This window comes from Denticeps clupeoides, chromosome 2, assembly GCF_900700375.1.
Source record: "Denticeps clupeoides chromosome 2, fDenClu1.1, whole genome shotgun sequence".
NCBI lineage: Eukaryota > Metazoa > Chordata > Actinopteri > Clupeiformes > Denticipitidae > Denticeps > Denticeps clupeoides.
Window position 1 is genome coordinate 3,091,115 of NC_041708.1, and position 18,720 is coordinate 3,109,834.

The 18,720-nt window shown below is 46.7% G+C and overlaps 1 protein-coding gene across 1 annotated transcript; it reads left to right on the forward strand.

The window, feature by feature from the left end:
* Positions 1-35: 35 nt before the first annotated feature.
* Positions 36-18,418, forward strand: LOC114784561 (dual specificity mitogen-activated protein kinase kinase 6-like). Its single transcript, XM_028970047.1, has 12 exons — positions 36-444; positions 7,849-7,915; positions 8,258-8,306; positions 10,647-10,760; positions 11,150-11,269; positions 12,040-12,156; positions 13,179-13,230; positions 14,145-14,272; positions 14,560-14,637; positions 15,177-15,316; positions 16,040-16,085; positions 16,649-18,418. Exons 1-12 carry the CDS (start codon positions 354-356, stop codon positions 16,721-16,723), a joined length of 1,077 nt encoding a protein of 358 aa, XP_028825880.1. The 5' UTR covers positions 36-353; the 3' UTR covers positions 16,724-18,418.
* The last annotated feature ends 302 nt before the right edge of the window (positions 18,419-18,720 follow it).

Sequence of the window (18,720 nt, forward strand, 5' to 3'; positions counted from 1 at the left end):
TTCAGACGCGCTGGCGTGGCCTCGTTTCGCGCCAAGACTACATTTCCCGGCGCCCCCCGCGCGGCGAGTCGGAAGAACGTTCGTTTCGCAGGGGCTCGCGCTGATCCAAGTTAGGAGCGCTCAGCTGCTAGCCTCGGCCCATCATGTAAGTGCCGCCGAGGTCCCTTTGCAGAGCGAATTGCAGGAATTGGCCCGGTTCCCCGGCAGATTTGCGCCGCGCGCAACTCCCTTTGCACCCCGTGCACGGAAGCGAGCGGACTCGGCGACCAGGCAGCCCAAGTGCATGCGGAATCGGGCTTGTATTTTGCACCTTTGTTGCAAAGCAAGCCCGCCGAAGCTCCGGCGCGAGGGAGATGGAGGGAGGGAGTGAGAAACAAGGCAAAGTCTTTTGTGCCTCCCCTCCCCCCAACAACAGCAAAGGGGAAATGTCCATGCCAAAGGGAGGTAAGTCTATTAAAGCGATCCGTGCAAAAAAAAAAAACGAAATGCACTCGGGGTTGCATTCTTTGCAAAGTGCATGGTTGCAGAACGGGCTCGCCCGATGCAATTGAAAGTTTGATGTGTGTTTTTTTTTTTTTTTGAAAGGGTCAGTTGCATTTCCTGTATAAGATCTGCCCCCTTTTTTGCAGAGTTCCTGGTAAGGCGACGCTCCCCGGAGTTGCAGATATAGGCGTAATTTGCATGCCCCGGGAGATCGCGTTCACCTTCTCTTCGTGTTCGGGAACTAATCAACGCGGTGTAATTGATTGTGCAACGCCAACACGATCCGTCTAAAAATACAAAGCCGCCCCCCCCCGTCACCGGAGCAAATTCAGCGTGTGCAAACACCCTATAATCGTGCATGGGAACGAATGCATTTCCCCCCCCGATTTGCAAACAAGATTGCAGGGTGCATCGTAAACTTTGCTCGCAAGATATCGTCTGCGAGGAGGAATGCATTTCCACGTCCAGTCGCACGCTATCAAGTGGACGTCGCTGGAAGACGAGGGCGGGGGGGGGGGGGGGGGGGGTCGCAGAAGGAGAGTTGCAGTTTTACGCTGTCACGGCGCGTAATGGAAAAAATGATTCGGATGCCTCGTCGAGCGAGCTTTCGTGCGTGCAAAAAATAAAGCGCTAAAAATAATGCGTTTTTGTCGTCGTTGCTGCGAACGTCTACCGCCTCGAACGGGGTCGGGAAATGATGGCCCTTTAAGAAAATAAAAAGCTTGCAGGGACGAGGTTGCGTGGCGCGCACACGGACGTGCGTTCGTCACGCTTTCACCTTTTTTAAAAACCTGCATGGCACTTTTTTTTTTTTTTTGCACCTTGGGCCTTAACATTCCGATCAACCGGTGGCCCTGAAGAAGTTTGCACGAAACGCATCGCAGTTTTGTGGGCGATGCACCCGGAATGTGGGGCGCCATGCAGGAAGTGTTGGGAGTGGCCGTGCAGGATGTTGCCGCAGTTGGGCCCACAGGTGAACACCGTGTTTACCTGCGGCCGCGCCCACGTCGAGGCGGGGTCATGGGAGCTGGAGAGTGTTCATTCCAGCTGATATCGTGCAGCAACAGAGGTCGAAGGCACCAGGCTGCACTGAAAGTTGTGGAACGCTGCAGCACAGCACACGTCGACACAACGCAATGTGTCCTCTGCATTTAACCGTAGCCCTTGGTGAGCAGTGGGCAGCCATGACAGGCGCAGTGTGTGGGGTACGGGTGGTAGTAGCCTAGTGGGTAACACACTCGCCTATGAACCAGAAGACCCAGGCTCAAATCCCACTTACTACGACTGTGTCACCGAACAAGACACTCCATGGGGGGGGACTGTCCCTGTAACTACTGATTGTAAGTCACTCTGGATAAAGGCGTCTGATAAATGATGGCGCTTTGCTCGGTGGCACCTTGGCGGATCGGGATTTGAACCGACAACCTTCTGATTACGGGGGCCACTTCCTTAACCACGAGGTCACCGCAGCCCCACTGGGCTTGCCTGAACCATGGCCTGCTGTGCAAATTTGAACTTCTGCCTTTGATACGGTAAAATATGTACTTGCATGCCGACCCTCCGCGCCCTGGCGCATTTGACCCTCGTACGTCCTCCTCCGCCTCCTTGCTGCACAATCGCCACGTTCGCCTGCTGCGTGTGCGGTAATAAGTTTGCCGTTTCGACGGCCTGTTTTTTAATATTTTTTTTAGGCCTGTACCGGTTGTGAAGGTAGGTTGTCCACCACATTGTCTCGGCCCGCCCCGCTCGCTCCGACTTTGCACGTACGCCCGTATTTCTGGTTGCCGGATTGTGGAATGCCGGAAGGACTTCCCAGGAGAACGTCCTTAGTCTGACATGGGTGGATAATATTAGGCCTGCCGTGTGCCGGAGGCAAATTTAGAGTCGACGTGTTTTTTTTTTTTTGCGAAATGGTCCCAGCGTGAGCATGGAATCGCATCAGATGCACGGTGCAGTAAGCGAAAGCCGCCCCGGAGACGGGATTGACGCAGCTCCCTGCCATCGATACGGTATAAAGCGCCCCGCCGTGCCACAAATTGCTTCTGCAGCGGCCCTGGCCCCGCCCCTCGCCGCGTCCGTTGCAGGTCCGAGGCCACCGGGACGGGAGTTGAACTTTCGTTCCCTCGCTCGGCTGGAGGCGATAAATAACTCGCTGTTGCCGTCACCGCGGCGGCGCAATATGGTGGATATTAAAGCCCCCCTGCCCCGAAGCGCGGTTGCGCAAAGCACCGGGGCGAGCGCAGCGAATGCGGCGGGGCCTCGTGTCCTCAAATCAGTGTCGCGGCTAATTTGATAAAGCGATAAAGTGAAGTGTTTGTCACTTGTGATGCACAGCAGCACAGTACACTGTGCACACAGTGAAATTTGTCCTCTGCATTTAACCATCACCCTTGGTGAGCAGTGGGCGGCCATGACAGGCGCCCGGGGAGCAGTGTGTGGGGACGGTGCTTTGCTCAGTGGCACCTCAGCGGATTGGGATTCGAACCGGCAACCTTCCGATTACGGGGCCGCTTCCTTAACCGCTAAACCACCTACACATTTTACCTGACATTTTACCGTTATTAAAGCACATTTTGGGGATTTTTTTTATTTAATTGAAGGAAACGCGTAGAGTCGGTGTTTTCATTTCAAGCGGCCGAACTCGGAAGCGGCCGTGACACTGGAATCAGAATTTGTCGTGGAAAAAGGTACCATTTTGGTTATGACGCAAGTTTGAAGCTGCACAACCTATTTTTCCCGAACATTTTTCTACTCCTCGATGGTTCGATTTAAGTTTCGATGAATCGGCGGGCGCAACGTTCTGCGGGCTGCAATGCTAGCGTTAGCATGCCTGCTAGGAGCGGAGTCTGTGGAGAATCGGTGCGCCGGTTGCAGCTTGTACTTCGACCGGGACCCGAACTGACTTGGCGCCGTCGCGGCGAAGCTCTGCTACGGCAGCTGCCGTTTCGAAACGTCCGCGTTGAGGCACCCGTTGCATCTTTAAAGCGGCCCGTCTCTCGAGCCGCTAGCGCCTGGCCCTGAATAAAACATGGCCCCTTTCGCATGCTCGTCTCAGGAGCCCGGCGGAGGACATCAGTACAGATTGAATGTCCACAGCTCGACATCTAATATTCCTTTAGATGAATTTTTATTTTTATTATTAATTATTATTATTTTTTTAACCCCTCCTTCCTCCTCTCGCCACACTACGGCCCCCCGCTCATCTCCAGGAGCCCCAGCCAAGGCAGACATGGAAAGGCTTTTCCGGGACATCATGTCAAATAGTTCCCGAGTTTGCCGGATCTCTCCGCCCGGTCTCGACGCGGACCGCTCCTGTTGGCGGCTCGATCCGGACCGGGCGGGTGTAACCCGGCAGAATCGCAGCGGCCCCCGGGAAGCCGAGCCGGACAACGCGCTTCCCAAAGGAGTGTCCCGACAGCTGTGGTCCAAAAGGGTCCGTCATCTCCGGAGGGGTAGAATATCTCGCGGGCTGCCAGGGCGGTCAGAGCAGCCGGGGGGTTATTTTCATCTCGCTGCAGTTCGCTTTTCCTCCTCCGGGCGTCCGGAATTCCACGGAAGAACCGTTGGAATTGTTGGCATTCCGTGTAGAGGACAAGAGGGGGGCCAGGGAAGGACAGGAATGGGCCTGCCTGTGCTGCCAAAGTTTGTGGTGTGGACTCTGTCATTTGTCCTCAAAGTTTTTTTTTTTTTTCTTGGTGTAGGAAAAAAGTTGCAAATGAGTTGCGTATTGAAAACCGGAATCGTCGTTTCTACGGATTTGACAAAAGCACGAGTTGCACGCGTCATCGGGAGACACGGCAGCTGTTTAAAATATATAAAAAAAAGACCCAACAACGCAACACGTTGGCTTTTCCTGCCGTGGACCTCAATTATATCATCCGTTGATCGTGCCCTCGCTCGCTCCACCCATGGGTCTTCTCTCTCTCTCTCACACACAGGCCGCTGCGGCAACGGGCTTTCCGCGTTCCGTTTATTCGCCGCGGTGAACAGAGGGTTTAAAGGAGTGAGCGAGTGTTTACATTTACAGCATTTATCAGACGCTCTTATCCAGAGCGACTTACAATCAGTATTACAGGGACAGTCTCCCAAGTGTCTTGCTCAGGGACACAGTGGTGGTTAGTGGGATTCGAACCCGGGTCTTCTGGTTCATTGAAGAGGCTCATGGGAAGCCCGAGCCAACGCGCTATCAGAAGGGCTTTAAACTGGTACGCCGAGCCGCGCGTGGCGGTTGGTGAGCGGACGTACCTGAGCGTGCGAGCGTGTGTTTGGTTTCGTGTTCTCGCGCCTCCAAACATGCCGCGTCACGTCGGCAGAGGCAGAGACGTCTTCGTGCGTCTTCGTCTACTGTGTACGAGTTCCCTCCATCCCGGCGCGGGTGTGTGATGTCAGTGTACACACCCGCAGAACATTTTAAATATTATATATATTTATAAAGTGATTTTTCCTCCCCTAATTTCCGGATTGTTTCGCGCTTGCTGGGCGAGTTGAGCATCCATACGGTGTTACCAGTAGGATGTATGAAAGTGGGCGGGGTTTGTTTACCATGCTGTAGGATTTTCATTTACATTTACGCCATTTACCAGACGCCCTTATCCAGAGCGACTTACAGTCAGTAGTTACGGGGACAGGCCCCCCCTGGAGACACTCAGGGTTAAGTGTCCTGCTCAGGGACACTATGGTAGTAAGTGGGGTTTGAACCTGGGTCTTCTGGTTCATAAAAGTAAAGTGAAGTGTTGTCACATGTGATACACAGCAGCACTGCACACAGTGAAATGTGTCCTCTGCATTTAACCATCACCCTTGGTGAGCAGTGGGCAGCCATGACATCACCCGGGGAGCAGTGTGTGGGGACGGTGATTTGCTCAGTGGCACCTTGGCGTATCGGGATTCGAACCGGCAACCTTCTTAACTGCTAGGTCACCACTTCCTCATAGGCGAGTGTGTTACCCACTAGGCTACTACCACCTAGGATGGTAGGATGTAGGATGGACTCATTATTTACTAAGTTAAAAGATTTTTTTTTTTTTTTCTCCCTCCTCTCGCTACCCGCTGGCCACGCCTTACAGGTCATCGTTCTGAACGTAAATATGAATCATGAAATCAGTCACCTTCATCCGTAAATGGTTGTTGGGCAGCGGTGACCTGGCGTGTAAGGAAGCAGACCCGTAATCAGAAGGTTGGCGGTTCGACTCCCGAGGCGGCAAGGAGCCACCGAGGTCCCCACACGCTGCTGCCCCGCTGCTCACCAAGGGTGATGGCTAAATACAGTGGACATTGTTCCACAGTGACAATCACTTCACTTTCAGTGTCGGAGCCAGTGGCCTCCGGAGATAATAAAAGTGGACGTCTATGGGTTTGTTTAATAAAATGACATTACTTATTTTTTTTGTCCAGAATCTTTTCGGGCTGCCCGGACACAAAAGCGGTCTTGAATGACTGCCCTTTGGGGCCGAAACACTGGCCGGCTCGTGAAGTTTTGTGGGTCATTGTTCGCCCCGGCGTCCGTTTTCAGCCCATTGTTGTCTGCGTAAAATGCTCCTGGGAGGAGTCCGGGCGCGGCGCTTTCAGATGACAAGAACTGGTTTTGGAAGCATGTGCCCGGAGGCTCGGTTGCGTGTCAAAGGTCAGGGTTGACATGGCAACGTGATGGAGCCACGCTTCCTGTATTGGGTTAATGAACAACGCGTCCCCTTGCAGAGAAATAGGAAGCAGAAGCCTTTTTTTAAAAAATATTATTATTATATCAGTATTTTCAGTGACCTGCTGTATAGTCTGTATGTAAAAAACTGAAATGCTGTGGCTTGTCCTCCACCAATCAAGGAATTGGGACCCTTCGTAATAATCTCTTCAGGGGTATATTACAAATTTCTACACTATTTCGCGGAAAAGACTGGGGCAGTGGTGGCCTAGCGTTTAAGGAAGCGGCCCCGTAATAAGAAGGTTGCCGGTTCGAATCCTGATCCACCACTGAGGAGCCACTGAGCAAAGCGCCGTCCCCACACACTGCTCCCCGGGCGCCTGTCATGGCCGCCCACTGCTCACTCAGGGTGATTGGTTAAATGCAGTGGACAAATTTCACTGTGTGCACCGTGTGCTGTGCTGCCGTGTGTCACATGTGACAATCACTTCACTTTGAAATGGTCTCCAGAAACCACAACGATACCGAGACCCTCTCCCCGGACGTCTCAGGGGAGCAAAGCTGCTTTGGTTTCAGGCAGCTGTGGAGCCGGCAGCTTAGGCGCGACGTTCATTCGAGTTCATAAGGCGTCAGAACTGAGGAGTGCTTTTTATTTGGCTAAAAAAACATTAAAGTAAAAAGTGGCATCAAGTTTTGGTATCGCAACAGGCCCACAATAAAATATCGCATTTACATTTTCAGCATTTACCAGACGCCCTTATCCGGAGCGCCTTACAATCAGTAGTTACAGGGACAGTCCCCCCCTGGAGACACTTAGTATCCTGCTCAGGGACACGATGGTAGTAAGTGGGGTTCGAACCTGGATCTTGTGGTTCACAGGCGAGTGTGTTACCCACCAGGCTACTGCCACCCATCTTGCTAGTTGCAGCGTTATTTTGTGGGACGGCAGCATCGGCGCATCTAGAAGCATCATGAATTATGGGGAGTTAATTTGCTGTTTCGGACTGTGTTTTTATTATATTGAGCCTGTAAATGGCATTAAGTCTCCTCCCTACAGTAAGACGGGTTATTCACGGGATTCTGGACAGGTATTGGAATTTGGACGGATCGGTTGGACTGGACATGCGGGCGGTTTTGTGGATTTGTCATATTACGTCTGCTCCTCGTCACTGGTCAGTTTCACAGGCTGGTAAATTACCCACAATCCTCCACTCGTGCGGTTATTCCGACGGAGCATTGTAAAGCAATGATGCCATTAAAAGAACATCGCCAGGAACCGTTCCGAAAGTCCGCAATCAAATGAAATAATGTTGATCAGGTTATTAATATAATAATAGCCGCAGTAATGCGGTTTAATTTTACGGGAAAACTAGTCGAATAGTTCCTGGCGGCGACCGTCCTGAAGTATTTAGTCTGTATCGTGGCTATCGGGCCAAACCTTCGCTGAGCGCCCAGCCGTCACTCACACGGTTGCCATGGCGGCGCAGACCCGGCGGCAAGCGGGTCGGCGGGGGCGCCCAGACGGGGGAGAGTGCTCGCGGCGCGTCCGTCTCCCCCGGCCGTAGGACCTGGAGCGTCCTGCCCTCTCCAGCCGTAAGCCTCGTCCGGGACGTGTTGGGTTGGAAACGTGGGGAGGACCAAAAAAAAAAAAAAAAAAAAACGATCGAGCCGGTTTCTTGATACGAGCGTGTGAGTTCCGTTTGGAAACACGTTTTTCTCCCTTTCAGGTAAGAAGCCAAAGCCGGTACTCAAGATCCCGAAGGAGGTGTTTGAGCAGCCGCCTCCAGCAGCTACGTAAGATGAATTTATTGATTTATGAATACCGATGCATCATACGTTTCAGTTAACATGAGGTACATGTTGCGGTTTAAGTTGCGTTTAATTGCTGATTACGATTAATTCTGATAAATTTACTATATACATTTTTAAAAATCTATATATGTGGAGATTAATAGAACTGCACAGTAACTTAACTGTTGAAATGTAAATAATAGTTAGACATGACACAGTGTAATGATATCGGCAGTTATGTGTTACAGTGCAATTACGGTTATATGATATATGAAAGTCATGCATCATATGATTTTAATAACTTTTTGTCCCCTCTTTTTTTTTTTTTTTTTTTTTTTTTATTAGACCCCCAAGAGATTTAGACTCCAAAGCCTGCGTTACTATTGGAGACAAGGTAAACTTAACGATATAGACTCCGCCCCCGAGGCCTGTCCAAAAAAAAAAAAAAAGCGAGAGAACTCCGCCTGTTGCTGTGACATATTAACGTTCCCAGAGCGGCTTCTGCTGACGTGCTGCTGGTTCTCCGCCAGCTGTTAATGAGCCGCGCTGCTGGGCAGAAATGAACAGGGCCCCTGCTGTATTTCTCTAACGTTACTCTCGCCGTGTGTGTGTGTGTGTGTGTGTGTCTCGTTTTTTGTTGTGTTGCGTGCGTGTGTGTGTCGTGTTCTGGACGTAAAAGCTATTAATTGGCGCGGCGTTGTATAAAGCGCTCGGGTGCACATTACTGCCACGGTACCGGGTGCTTCTGATTGCAGGCAGGGAGGAATGCCGCGCTCTTCCGTCGTCAGCCCCGTCTTCAGGTTGACCCTTACGTTAAGGTTAACCTGAGTTTGGTTTGTTTCGGTGTCGCGGGGACCCGAAAGTCCAGAGTCTTTTCCTCAAGTCAAATATTTGAATGACGAACGTCATTCTGTAGCCGTAAAAACAGCGCCGTTGATTGTCTCTGCCTGCGGCGTTCAGCTCTGTGCGCTGCCCACTGAAGAAGCTCGCCGAGCTCCGCCGCTGCCCACAATATTTGGCGCGGTTTACGTTACATAATTTTAAAAAAGAGTGAATGAACTTTTTTTTTTTTTTTTCTTCAGAATTTTGTTCAAAATAAATAAATAAGTGAGGCTTAATGGAAAAGGATTAATTATTGCGCTGGGTTTAAATGACCGGGATCTCAGTACAACACCCAACATTTCAGAATTTTTATATATATATATATGTGTGTGTGTGTGTGTGTGTGTGTGTGTGTGTGTGTGTGTGTGTGTGTGTGTGTGTGTGTGTGTGTGTGTGTATATATATATATATATATATATATATATATATATATATATATATATATATATATATAAAACACACACAAATATCTGCATATATGTGTATGTGCAGATCCTGTGTGTAGAAGTTACCTCCACGACAGTGAGACAGGGTTTCAGTTTTGGGTCATGTGACTAGGCTACACGCCCCATATTTGCACGATTCTGAAACTGGTGAGGTTTGAATTCCACAAAATGTCTCATCAAATATCAGACCATGCAGCCTATAGTGTCAATCGAAAGCTGCTTCATTTTACAGTAATTAAATTTGACCTTGGCTAATGTGTTTATGACATAATGTCCGATACGTCTGTGTGCTGGCGGTTCTGGGTAGTCATTTGGCGGTCAGAATGTGTCCGGCAGAAACTAGTGTGCTATTTTTGAAAATATGTTGGTGCATTAGTAATTTTTTTTTTTTCTGTGGGTGGGTGGGTATGGAGAAAGGGGAGGGCTCTCTCTCTCTCTCTCTCTCTCTCTCTCTACGCAGTCCCTCCCCTCCTTCCTACGGCAGGTTTATAGACTTTTTTTCCGGTCCCTTTCTCTTTGTAACAGGATGGCACCCACGTTTAAAATAACAATAAAAGATCATTCAAGATCTCAGGCACTTTGGCCCGCTGAGTTGTACTAAGGTAGATATCCTCTGATGCCAGCGTACGGCCCATTATATCGGCCCAGTAGGAGCAGACAGGGCCGAGATCTGCCCGTATCAATGTATGGCGTCCTCGTGAAATTTCTGAGGGTTTTATGCAGATGTTATACGTTGAACGTTTGAGGACCCAGGCCGGGTTCCTCCAGTCGAGAATGGCGCCAGGGCCAGGCCCAGGCATGAAGCTCCGAGGGTGCAGGTCGCATATTTGAGAGTGACTAAAGAGGCTGCAATGTTGTTGCGGTGTGTTGTCAACGGTTCGAAGGCAAAACAAGGTAAAAATGTGCGGTGTGTGTGTGTGTGTGCGATCTGGAAAGGGTGTGCTGGTCGCGGGCAGGGAGGGTTGCTCGGGGGTGGAGATAAGAACACGATAAGTTTGTAGTTCGGCTGAAAGACCTTCATGTAGAGGACACATGACACATTATTAGTTAGAAAGTGCTTCTCCCTCTGTCTGGCAGGAAGTTGGCCTGAACCACATCTCGTTGGCTCTTCAGCGTATTGTGTTGTGTGTTAAATTGCCAGGACGTGCATTAAATATGCAAGTGTGTGTGTGTTTGCACTTTTTTAATGTGAGAAACTATTGCGCCTGGAGTGAGTGTGTGTTAATAACGTACGGTTTATTTAGCATTCGGATAATAGTTATTGTTTATGCATGGTCCACAAGGATTTCTCAATATGCGACCAAGAAAATGGAATCTGTTTCAGTTGATGTTACCTGCTCGGCATCTTTGACAGGAAGTTTTAAGTGAAGTGCTCAGTTCTCATTTTGTTTCCCCCCCCCGTCCAGAACTTCGAGGTGAAAGCAGATGACCTCGAGCAGATAGACGAGCTGGGCCGGGGGGCGTATGGCGTGGTGGACAAAATGCGACATGTGCCCAGCGGGGTCATCATGGCTGTGAAGGTGGGTCTGGTTCTCGCTTGTGATGGGAACGTCAGTATGCAGATTGCAGATGCTTTTTATTTATAGGGAGCACACACGATGACATTAACATCAAAATTGTAATCTTGCTCCTCATGTTTTGAGACCTGTGTCATCTGTCAGTTTTGTTATAGAGGATCAAATCAGGATTCATATCAGGAATCACCACAAGATGGAGCTTTTCTGATTGGGGTCATGATCCAGTGTCATACTAATCAGCCTTAATAATGATTTTAATAATGAAGCTTGTAGACCCTTGTGGTCTCCAAAATCTGTTATTTCAGATGATATGGATCTACTCTAGGCTGTTAATAAATCTCTGTGAGTTATAGCTATGACACATAACTTGAACTTGTCCACCCCATCTGCAGAGGATCCGAGCGACGGTCAACACTCAGGAGCAGAAGCGGCTGCTCATGGACCTGGACATCTCCATGAGGACCGTGGACTGTTTCTACACGGTCACTTTCTACGGGGCGCTTTTCAGAGAGGTACAACCCTGTAACCGATCAGCAGGCACTCTTAATTCCTATTACAAAGATTGTAATGTGTCCGGTGGTGGCGTTGTAGTTACAACACGTTACAGTTCATGCGTAAAATTACTACTTGCACTTCGGTACACTGCAGATTATATTATACTGAGCTTTGGTCTCATCATGAGCCTGAAGGTTAGGTTCAGTAGGTTACGACAGCAGTTCCATTGATGCTCATGTATGGCCATTGTACATTTATAGCATATATCAGATGCTCTTATCCAGAGCGACTTGCAGTCAGTAGTAACAGGGACAGTCTCTCCCCCCCCCCTGCTGCAACCCTTTGTCACAATAGACATTAAGTTCCTAAGCAGTGTCATTCCGGCAAGAGCAAGTGATTGAGACCGTAAATAATGTTATTATTGGAACTCCCAAGATTCCTTTCAGCCAATCAAACCGCAGCAGCAAGGATTATGTCAAACTGTGCCCTCTAGTGGCCAGTGCAGACACATGCAAAACGCTCACAGTCGTGGTCTGGAATAATAGGCTGATTCCACTGCGAAATAAATAGTTTTTAATCGCATGCCGCTCCGCCGTTGGTGCAGTGTGTCTTATGATGTGCGGATGCTGGTGCCTTTCGGGGATTTTTACACAGGATATTCCACAGTAGAGTGAAAAGGGGAAACTGGCTTCCTGTGAGTCAGCATCTGTGTCAAGAATGCACCCCCCCTTTCCCCTCGCCACCTGCTCTCCCGCCGTCTCATCGGAGTCCGTTTTGCCTTTGCCAGGGCGATGTGTGGATCTGCATGGAGCTCATGGACACGTCCCTAGACAAGTTCTACCGGCAGGTCATCGAGAAGGGCATGACCATACCCGAGGACATCCTGGGCAAGATCGCCGTGTCTGTAAGCAACAGTCCAACCGCACACACGTTCACTTTCGATCCTCCATCTACTTTCACTTCGCACCTACAGTCATTCGTGTGGAGTGAGTGGTTTCTCAGATACGGCGCAAAACGTGTCAGCGGATGTGACTAAGACGTCAGGTGGTGGGCGTCTGTGCACTGGCAGCCATGACCTCAGATGTAACAGTGAATGAAGCAGAATGCACATGTTGTCGTTGCATCCAAAATCCAATATCCATATATTAAAACGGGGCCGTGGTGGCCGTAATCAAAAGGTTGCCGGTTCGAATCCCGAGCCGCCAAGGCGCCACCGAGCAAAGCACCGTCACCACACACTGCTCCCCGGGTGCCTGTCATGGCTGCCCACTGCTCACCAAGGGTGATGGTTAAATGCACAGAAGCAATATCCTTTGGGATTAATAAAGTTAATTAGTATGATGGCGTTATGATTCAAATGGGGAATTTCAAAAGTCAAAATCCACCAATAGTATTAAATCACAGTGCTTTACTTCTTTTGCCCACTTGAGGTAATAAAAATACAGCAACACTAAAATGAAATATCATTATAAAATATATTTCACTAAAATGGATGCTAAAACATATCATATTTGGTCCATTCAAATGGAGACAAAATTTTGAGAAGGTATTTTGTAATTATATTTTTGAAATTGTCTCTGTGCAATGACTAATCAAGCTATATATTTTTGCTGTATGTTCTAATTTTGAAAATGGTATACTGGTCAAAAACCAAAAAGATCCACCTGCCGTCAGTGATGTGAAGTCACAAATGTTTCGTGTGTGAAAGTGTGAATTGAGCACTAATTCAGCAACAACCAACAAAGTCTGTTGCATAATAGTTCTAGTCACATTTTACAAGTTGTTAATATAAGTGGACCGCCATCTGTGTGCTTTGCTCAGTACAGTAATGGATGTTTCTGTTCCACGCTGCAACGCCCTGCTGGGATTTACAAACGAAAAGACCGCCTGGTCACGTAACGTTCGCACGTCCGCTTTCTTCCGCAGATCGTCAAAGCCCTGGAGCATCTTCACAGCAAGCTGTCCGTCATACACAGAGGTGAGCGGCCCGGAGGCATCGCAGCTTGAGCAGATCTGCATGTCACCGCAGTGCGCGTAGTCTTTCACTGCATTCCGTCACCCATGCGCACAAACGTCACAGACGAAATTTTGGGCATCATTGATCATAAGCATCTCCTGGTGACATCTGAAGAAATGCCAGCTTTTTCAGCTAGGAATAAATAGACAAACCCAAACTCTAAATTTAGAGTGTAATTTAAGGAGGCACCACTAGATGGCGCAACCTGTTGTCCTGTGACCAAAGTAACATAAACTTCATTCTGTTTTACAATTTCCTTAATTATAATACTAATTTCCACCAATTCTCCTTTGTTTGCTGTTGAGATTTGTATTGTAAACAAAAAGGTTTCCATTAATGTTTGAAAATTATTTAGCAGTCGCTCTTGTCCGTAGCTCAGTGGGTAACACACTCGCCTGAACCAGAAGACCCGGGTTCGAACCCCACTTACTACCATTGTGTCCCTGAGCAAGACACTTAACCCTGAGTGTCTCCAGGGGGACTGTCCCTGTCACTACTGATTGGAAGTCGGTCTGGGTAAAAGCTGAAAAAAAAAAAAGCCGTAAATGTAGATGTACGAATGCACCAATATTCTTACATTTATGTACCAAGGAGATACTTATAAGATGGTAGTAGCCTAGGTGGTAGTAGCCTAGTGGGTAACACACTCGCCTATGAACCAGAAGACCCGGGTTCAAATCCCACTTACTACCATTGTGTCCCTGAGCAAGACACTTAACCCTAAATTGCTCCAGGGAGACTGTCCCTGTAACTACTGATTGTAAGTCGCTCTGGATAAGGGCGTCTGATAAATGCTGTAAATGTAAATGTATGTTACCTTGCAAGATTGTTACCTTGCTCGTGGGTTTTTGGTCAGTTTGTATCTCTAATTTCAGACGTGAAGCCTTCCAACGTGCTGATCAACATACAGGGACAGGTGAAGATGTGTGACTTTGGCATCAGCGGCTACCTGGTGGATTCTGTGGCGAAGACCATGGATGCCGGCTGCAAGCCCTACATGGCGGTGAGAAGCACACGAATTTTAAAGTGAAGTTCATTGTGTGATGCATGTCTCTGCATCAGGATTTCTCTTTTGACAAATATGAGAAATATAATAAAAAAATGTTTTTATATATATATATATGTTTTTGTACAGTGTGGCGCCACATTTAACTGTACAAAACCAACATTTATATAAGCAGCCTGTAATCACGTAGATCCTTCCAACTGGGTGTACTGTGTGTATTTCGCGATCTGTTTGTAGTGATCGTGGCCTTTTCTTCTATTTCTCTCATTTAACCCCCCCGGCAGCCCGAGAGAATCAACCCAGAGACCAACCAGAAAGGCTACAACGTTAAGTCCGACATCTGGAGCTTAGGGATCACCATGGTGGGTCAATGCTCCTCAGCACTTTCACACGTTTCTTCGACATGGGTGTCTTTCTACCGTTGCTAATTGTATGGGCTGTGGTGTCGATTATAACAATATCATGGTATCACCTGAGGTAAAGGGGACAAAGTCTACATTTAGAAATGATGATGTTTCATTAACGACCCGTATCAAAATTTAATGTGGAAATTGAACTGGCTACCAACAAAAAACACAGACTTATACATTTATTTAAATATACTGTTCTTAAGAGCAGCTTCATATTTACATTCTGAATTGGTGTGAACACCCAAATAGTTTTGTTTATCACAAACAAAATGTTTATATATAGTAATATCTGCAAGATAAGCAATGTATTATTGCATAATTTACAGTATATTATGATCAATATCACTTGAGAAATATTGTCTAGTACTTTTTGGTGCCTTGTCTTTAGTAATTTAAGGTTATCAGTGGTTATTAGAAATGTGGTTTATGTTTTATGTGTATTTTAATGATGGTAATGATCTTTTTTTTTTTTTTTTTTTTATGCAAATAAGATTGAGTTGGCAATTCTGCGCTTTCCATACGACTCCTGGGGGACGCCCTTCCAGCAGCTGAAGCAGGTGGTAGAAGAGCCGTCCCCCCAACTTCCCGCCGGCCGCTTCTCCCCGGAGTTCGTCGACTTCACTTCCCAGTGGTGCGTTCACTGTCCATTTTCCCACCGGCACTATCAACCTGTGTGAAGCCATTTTATACTCTTAGTTTAAAAAAAAAAAATAGGGGCCATTGGTTTTTTTTATTTTTTTTTTTTTATTACATCTTCACAACGAGTCTACGTTGGGGTCTACAGTTTTCAAATATAAAAGTTTAATCACAGAACTCTGTGTGAAAGGTCACGTGCCAAATTTTTTTGCATCACAACAAGGAAGCGCTGGCTGACCTCGGGCTGCTGTGCTGTGGGTCAGGAAGGGAATCCTGCTTGCGTCGTTGATCGTTGGTAGAGCAGCACGTACATTTTCGGATGAACACCGATTAGTCAACCCCCCCCCCCCCCGTAATGAAGGAAGGCTAGCCGTTCAACGCCGATGTATAAATATAGACAACTTTAAAAAAAAAAAAAATGTATTCCTTGTCAGAGCGACACAATAGAATAGTCAACATCCGTCTGATGCACAAAAGGAAAAAACTGCCGCTGTAGTCTACTGGTGATGGGAAAACGGAGAGGAAACATATTTATATATCCTGTCCTCGTGTCAGCCAGGTCAGGCTAGCAGCATTGGTTCCCCCTTGCCTCACCACCCTGCATTATTTTATTCTATTTTATTTCTTTATTTATTTATATGCATGTATGGTAGGGAATTTTGTGTATGTATGTATGTATGGTGGAAATTTCAAGTTTTTTTTTTTTTCTCTCCCACAGCTTAAGGAAGATTTCCAAAGACCGGCCAACCTACACAGAGCTCATGGTGAGTTCTTCTTATTACTGTAGTGGCGTGTGATGTCCACAAGATGTCAGACGAAATCCAAAATTTGTTGTAGTTCTGAAAGTAGTAATAATGGCATATTACAACAATATTAGCAATGGTATGTCTATTACTATTATTATTATTACTTAAATAAGTAAGTAAGTTTATTATGTGACTTCTTTTCATGAGTCGCATATGGTTGCATGAATAGTGTATAACTTTTTTTTTTTTTTTTTTTTTTTTTACATTAATGCCAATCCCATAATAAAGCAAGTTTGTCATAGCAAGTGCTGAAGAAGACGCGGGTGCAATCTCATCTCTCTGTGATTTAGGGTTTAGTTGGATCCCTGCTTGCATAGGGTTTCATTTACAGTTAATGGTGCTAACTGTAAATAACAATGAAATAAAACTTTTTTCGGTGGTGCCACATTTATTGTTAATAGCTGTAGTAGATGTAGTCTCTTGAATTATGGGTTTTCCAGACATGTTTCGTTCTTGTCCTCTCACCAGTGATTAGATGTTTTTTTTCTTAATTGTCTAACATTTGTTCTATCCTATCACAGCAACTTCCCTTTTTCACCCACCACGAGTCCAAAGAAACCGATGTCGCTAGCTTTGTCAAGATCATCCTCGGTTAAGGATCGCCTCCTTTTCTCTTCAGCGCTGACGTTATTGCCAGAAGAGAAGCGGTACCCTTTCACCAAAAAAGAGAAATGAATTGAAATTGGACCCAACCTATGGAAAGCAACAAACTGACTTTTGAGTGGTATGAAGAGACTAAAGCCTGCCTCTCTGTCGGTGGCTAGGCTGTCAGTGTTAACACACAGCGGGTGGGCGTGGCAATTACGCATTTTATATATATATATATATATATAAAAATGTATGCATGTGTGGTTATCACAGTTCCCCAATCTCAACTTGGATCAGAACCTTTACACCATCTGGACATTTTCCAGTACACATTGACAGCCCTGTGTGAGTGTGTGTGTGTGTACATCAATTTATTGTCGTCATAACTTCTTTAGTTAAAAACAGAATGTGGTTTTGCGGAGATGTCAGAAGATGCTATAGAAGATCTATATATATAATCTGAAGTGTATAGATGTTCTCCTGTAAGTATTTAACAGGTCTGCTTACGGAACGCCAGTAGAGGACACACTGTTGGAGTGGGTGGGGCTCTGATGAAACACATGTCCTCCTGTGAGCTGTGTGCACTTTTGTTTGAAAGAGTGTGTGTGAGTGAGTGAGAGAGACCTATTGCAGCCAATAACGCTGCTGACAACACTGCACACACACAACCCCCTACCTGAACATACGTACAAATTGAAGACCTGTTGAGATCGAATTGAGATTGAAGACCCTGCTTTGGTAAAAGTGTGCGTGAGAGAGAAAGCGCTTCATGTATGCAGTTTCTGAGAGGGACACCTGAACTGCTGCTTCACCAACTCTTCTGTCCTGAGCCAAGTAAGGACTCCTCACGCTGTAGAGCAACTGGAAACATGATTCTGATGATTTCGAATTACTACTATTATTACTATAATTATTATTCCTTTGAGGTGGTCTGCAGTTTCTGTATTTACTGTAACTGCTGTTTTCCCTTTTCAGAAAAAACAAAAAAACAAACTTGACATTGTTTTTAGTGCTTTTCTGTATCTGTGTGCGCCGTCTGTGTTGAATTGTGTGTGTGTGTGTGAATGAGAAAAAGTGTGTGTGTGTGGGTGCGCACGCACACTGCTCTGAAAGCCTCACTGTGACTCCCAAGCCTGATTTGTGCCTCTTTTTAGAACATTAAAATCAAAAGATACTTAAAAAAAAAAAAAAAAGAAAAATTCCCAAATGCTGTTTGTTCTAGACTGTTTCTGTGGAATGCTGTAATCCGAGCTTCTCCTTTCTTTATTTTTTTTTATTTTTTTACGGGAAAGTCTGAAATGTTGGGTTTGTGTTTGTTATGCTTCAGGCCTGTGTGACCACTCAGTATAGGTAGTGCATTAAAACAATTTTTCGGCACAGAGGTCACGCTCACACCTCACCATACGCTGCAAAGAACCCCGCCCGACGCCGAGAAGCACCGGCAAGAATGTTCAGCAAGTGATGATGTAGTGCTGACTGTGTGTGTGTGTGTGTGTGTTTTGAGATGATGTTTCTCTGCGTGGTGCCTTTTCATCGTCTCACCCCTGCAAAAAAAAAAAAGAGAAAAAAAAAAACTTTTTTTATTATTATTATTTTTTTGCTTCAATTTTCCTTGGACTTTGATGGAAATGTGTTCAATCTGTCTCTTCGTATTCAGCTGTTTCTGCTACTCTGAAATGCTATAAAGTCTTTATAAAGCACAAGAGCGGTTTACTGTGCAGGTGCGCTTTACTGTCTCAACCAAAGACATTCATTTGAAATGACGAGTTCTCTCAACACTGCAGTGGCATCATAATCTGGGGAGGAATTTATTATTTACTCCAGAAATTGCTCCCAACATGAGACCCTCACTGGCAGCAGACGTCATTCGTTAAAAAGTGAGTTTCTCCGTTACGTCTTATGCAAGACGTGAAGGTAGGACTGCATGAGGTGACCTCTGACCTCAATTTGGGTTGGTACGAATGCTGTACAAAAAGAAAAAGTAAACAACTGAAATCATGGCAAT

Coding starts and splice junctions, on each gene's coding strand:
- LOC114784561 (XM_028970047.1), top strand. CDS start 354: ATGGAGGGAGGGAGTGAGAAACAAGGCAAAGTCTTTTGTGCCTCCCCT. Junction 11,270..12,039: donor ACGGGGCGCTTTTCAGAGAG/GTACAACCCTGT, acceptor TGCCTTTGCCAG/GGCGATGTGTGGATCTGCAT. Junction 15,317..16,039: donor GTCGACTTCACTTCCCAGTG/GTGCGTTCACTG, acceptor TCTCTCCCACAG/CTTAAGGAAGATTTCCAAAG.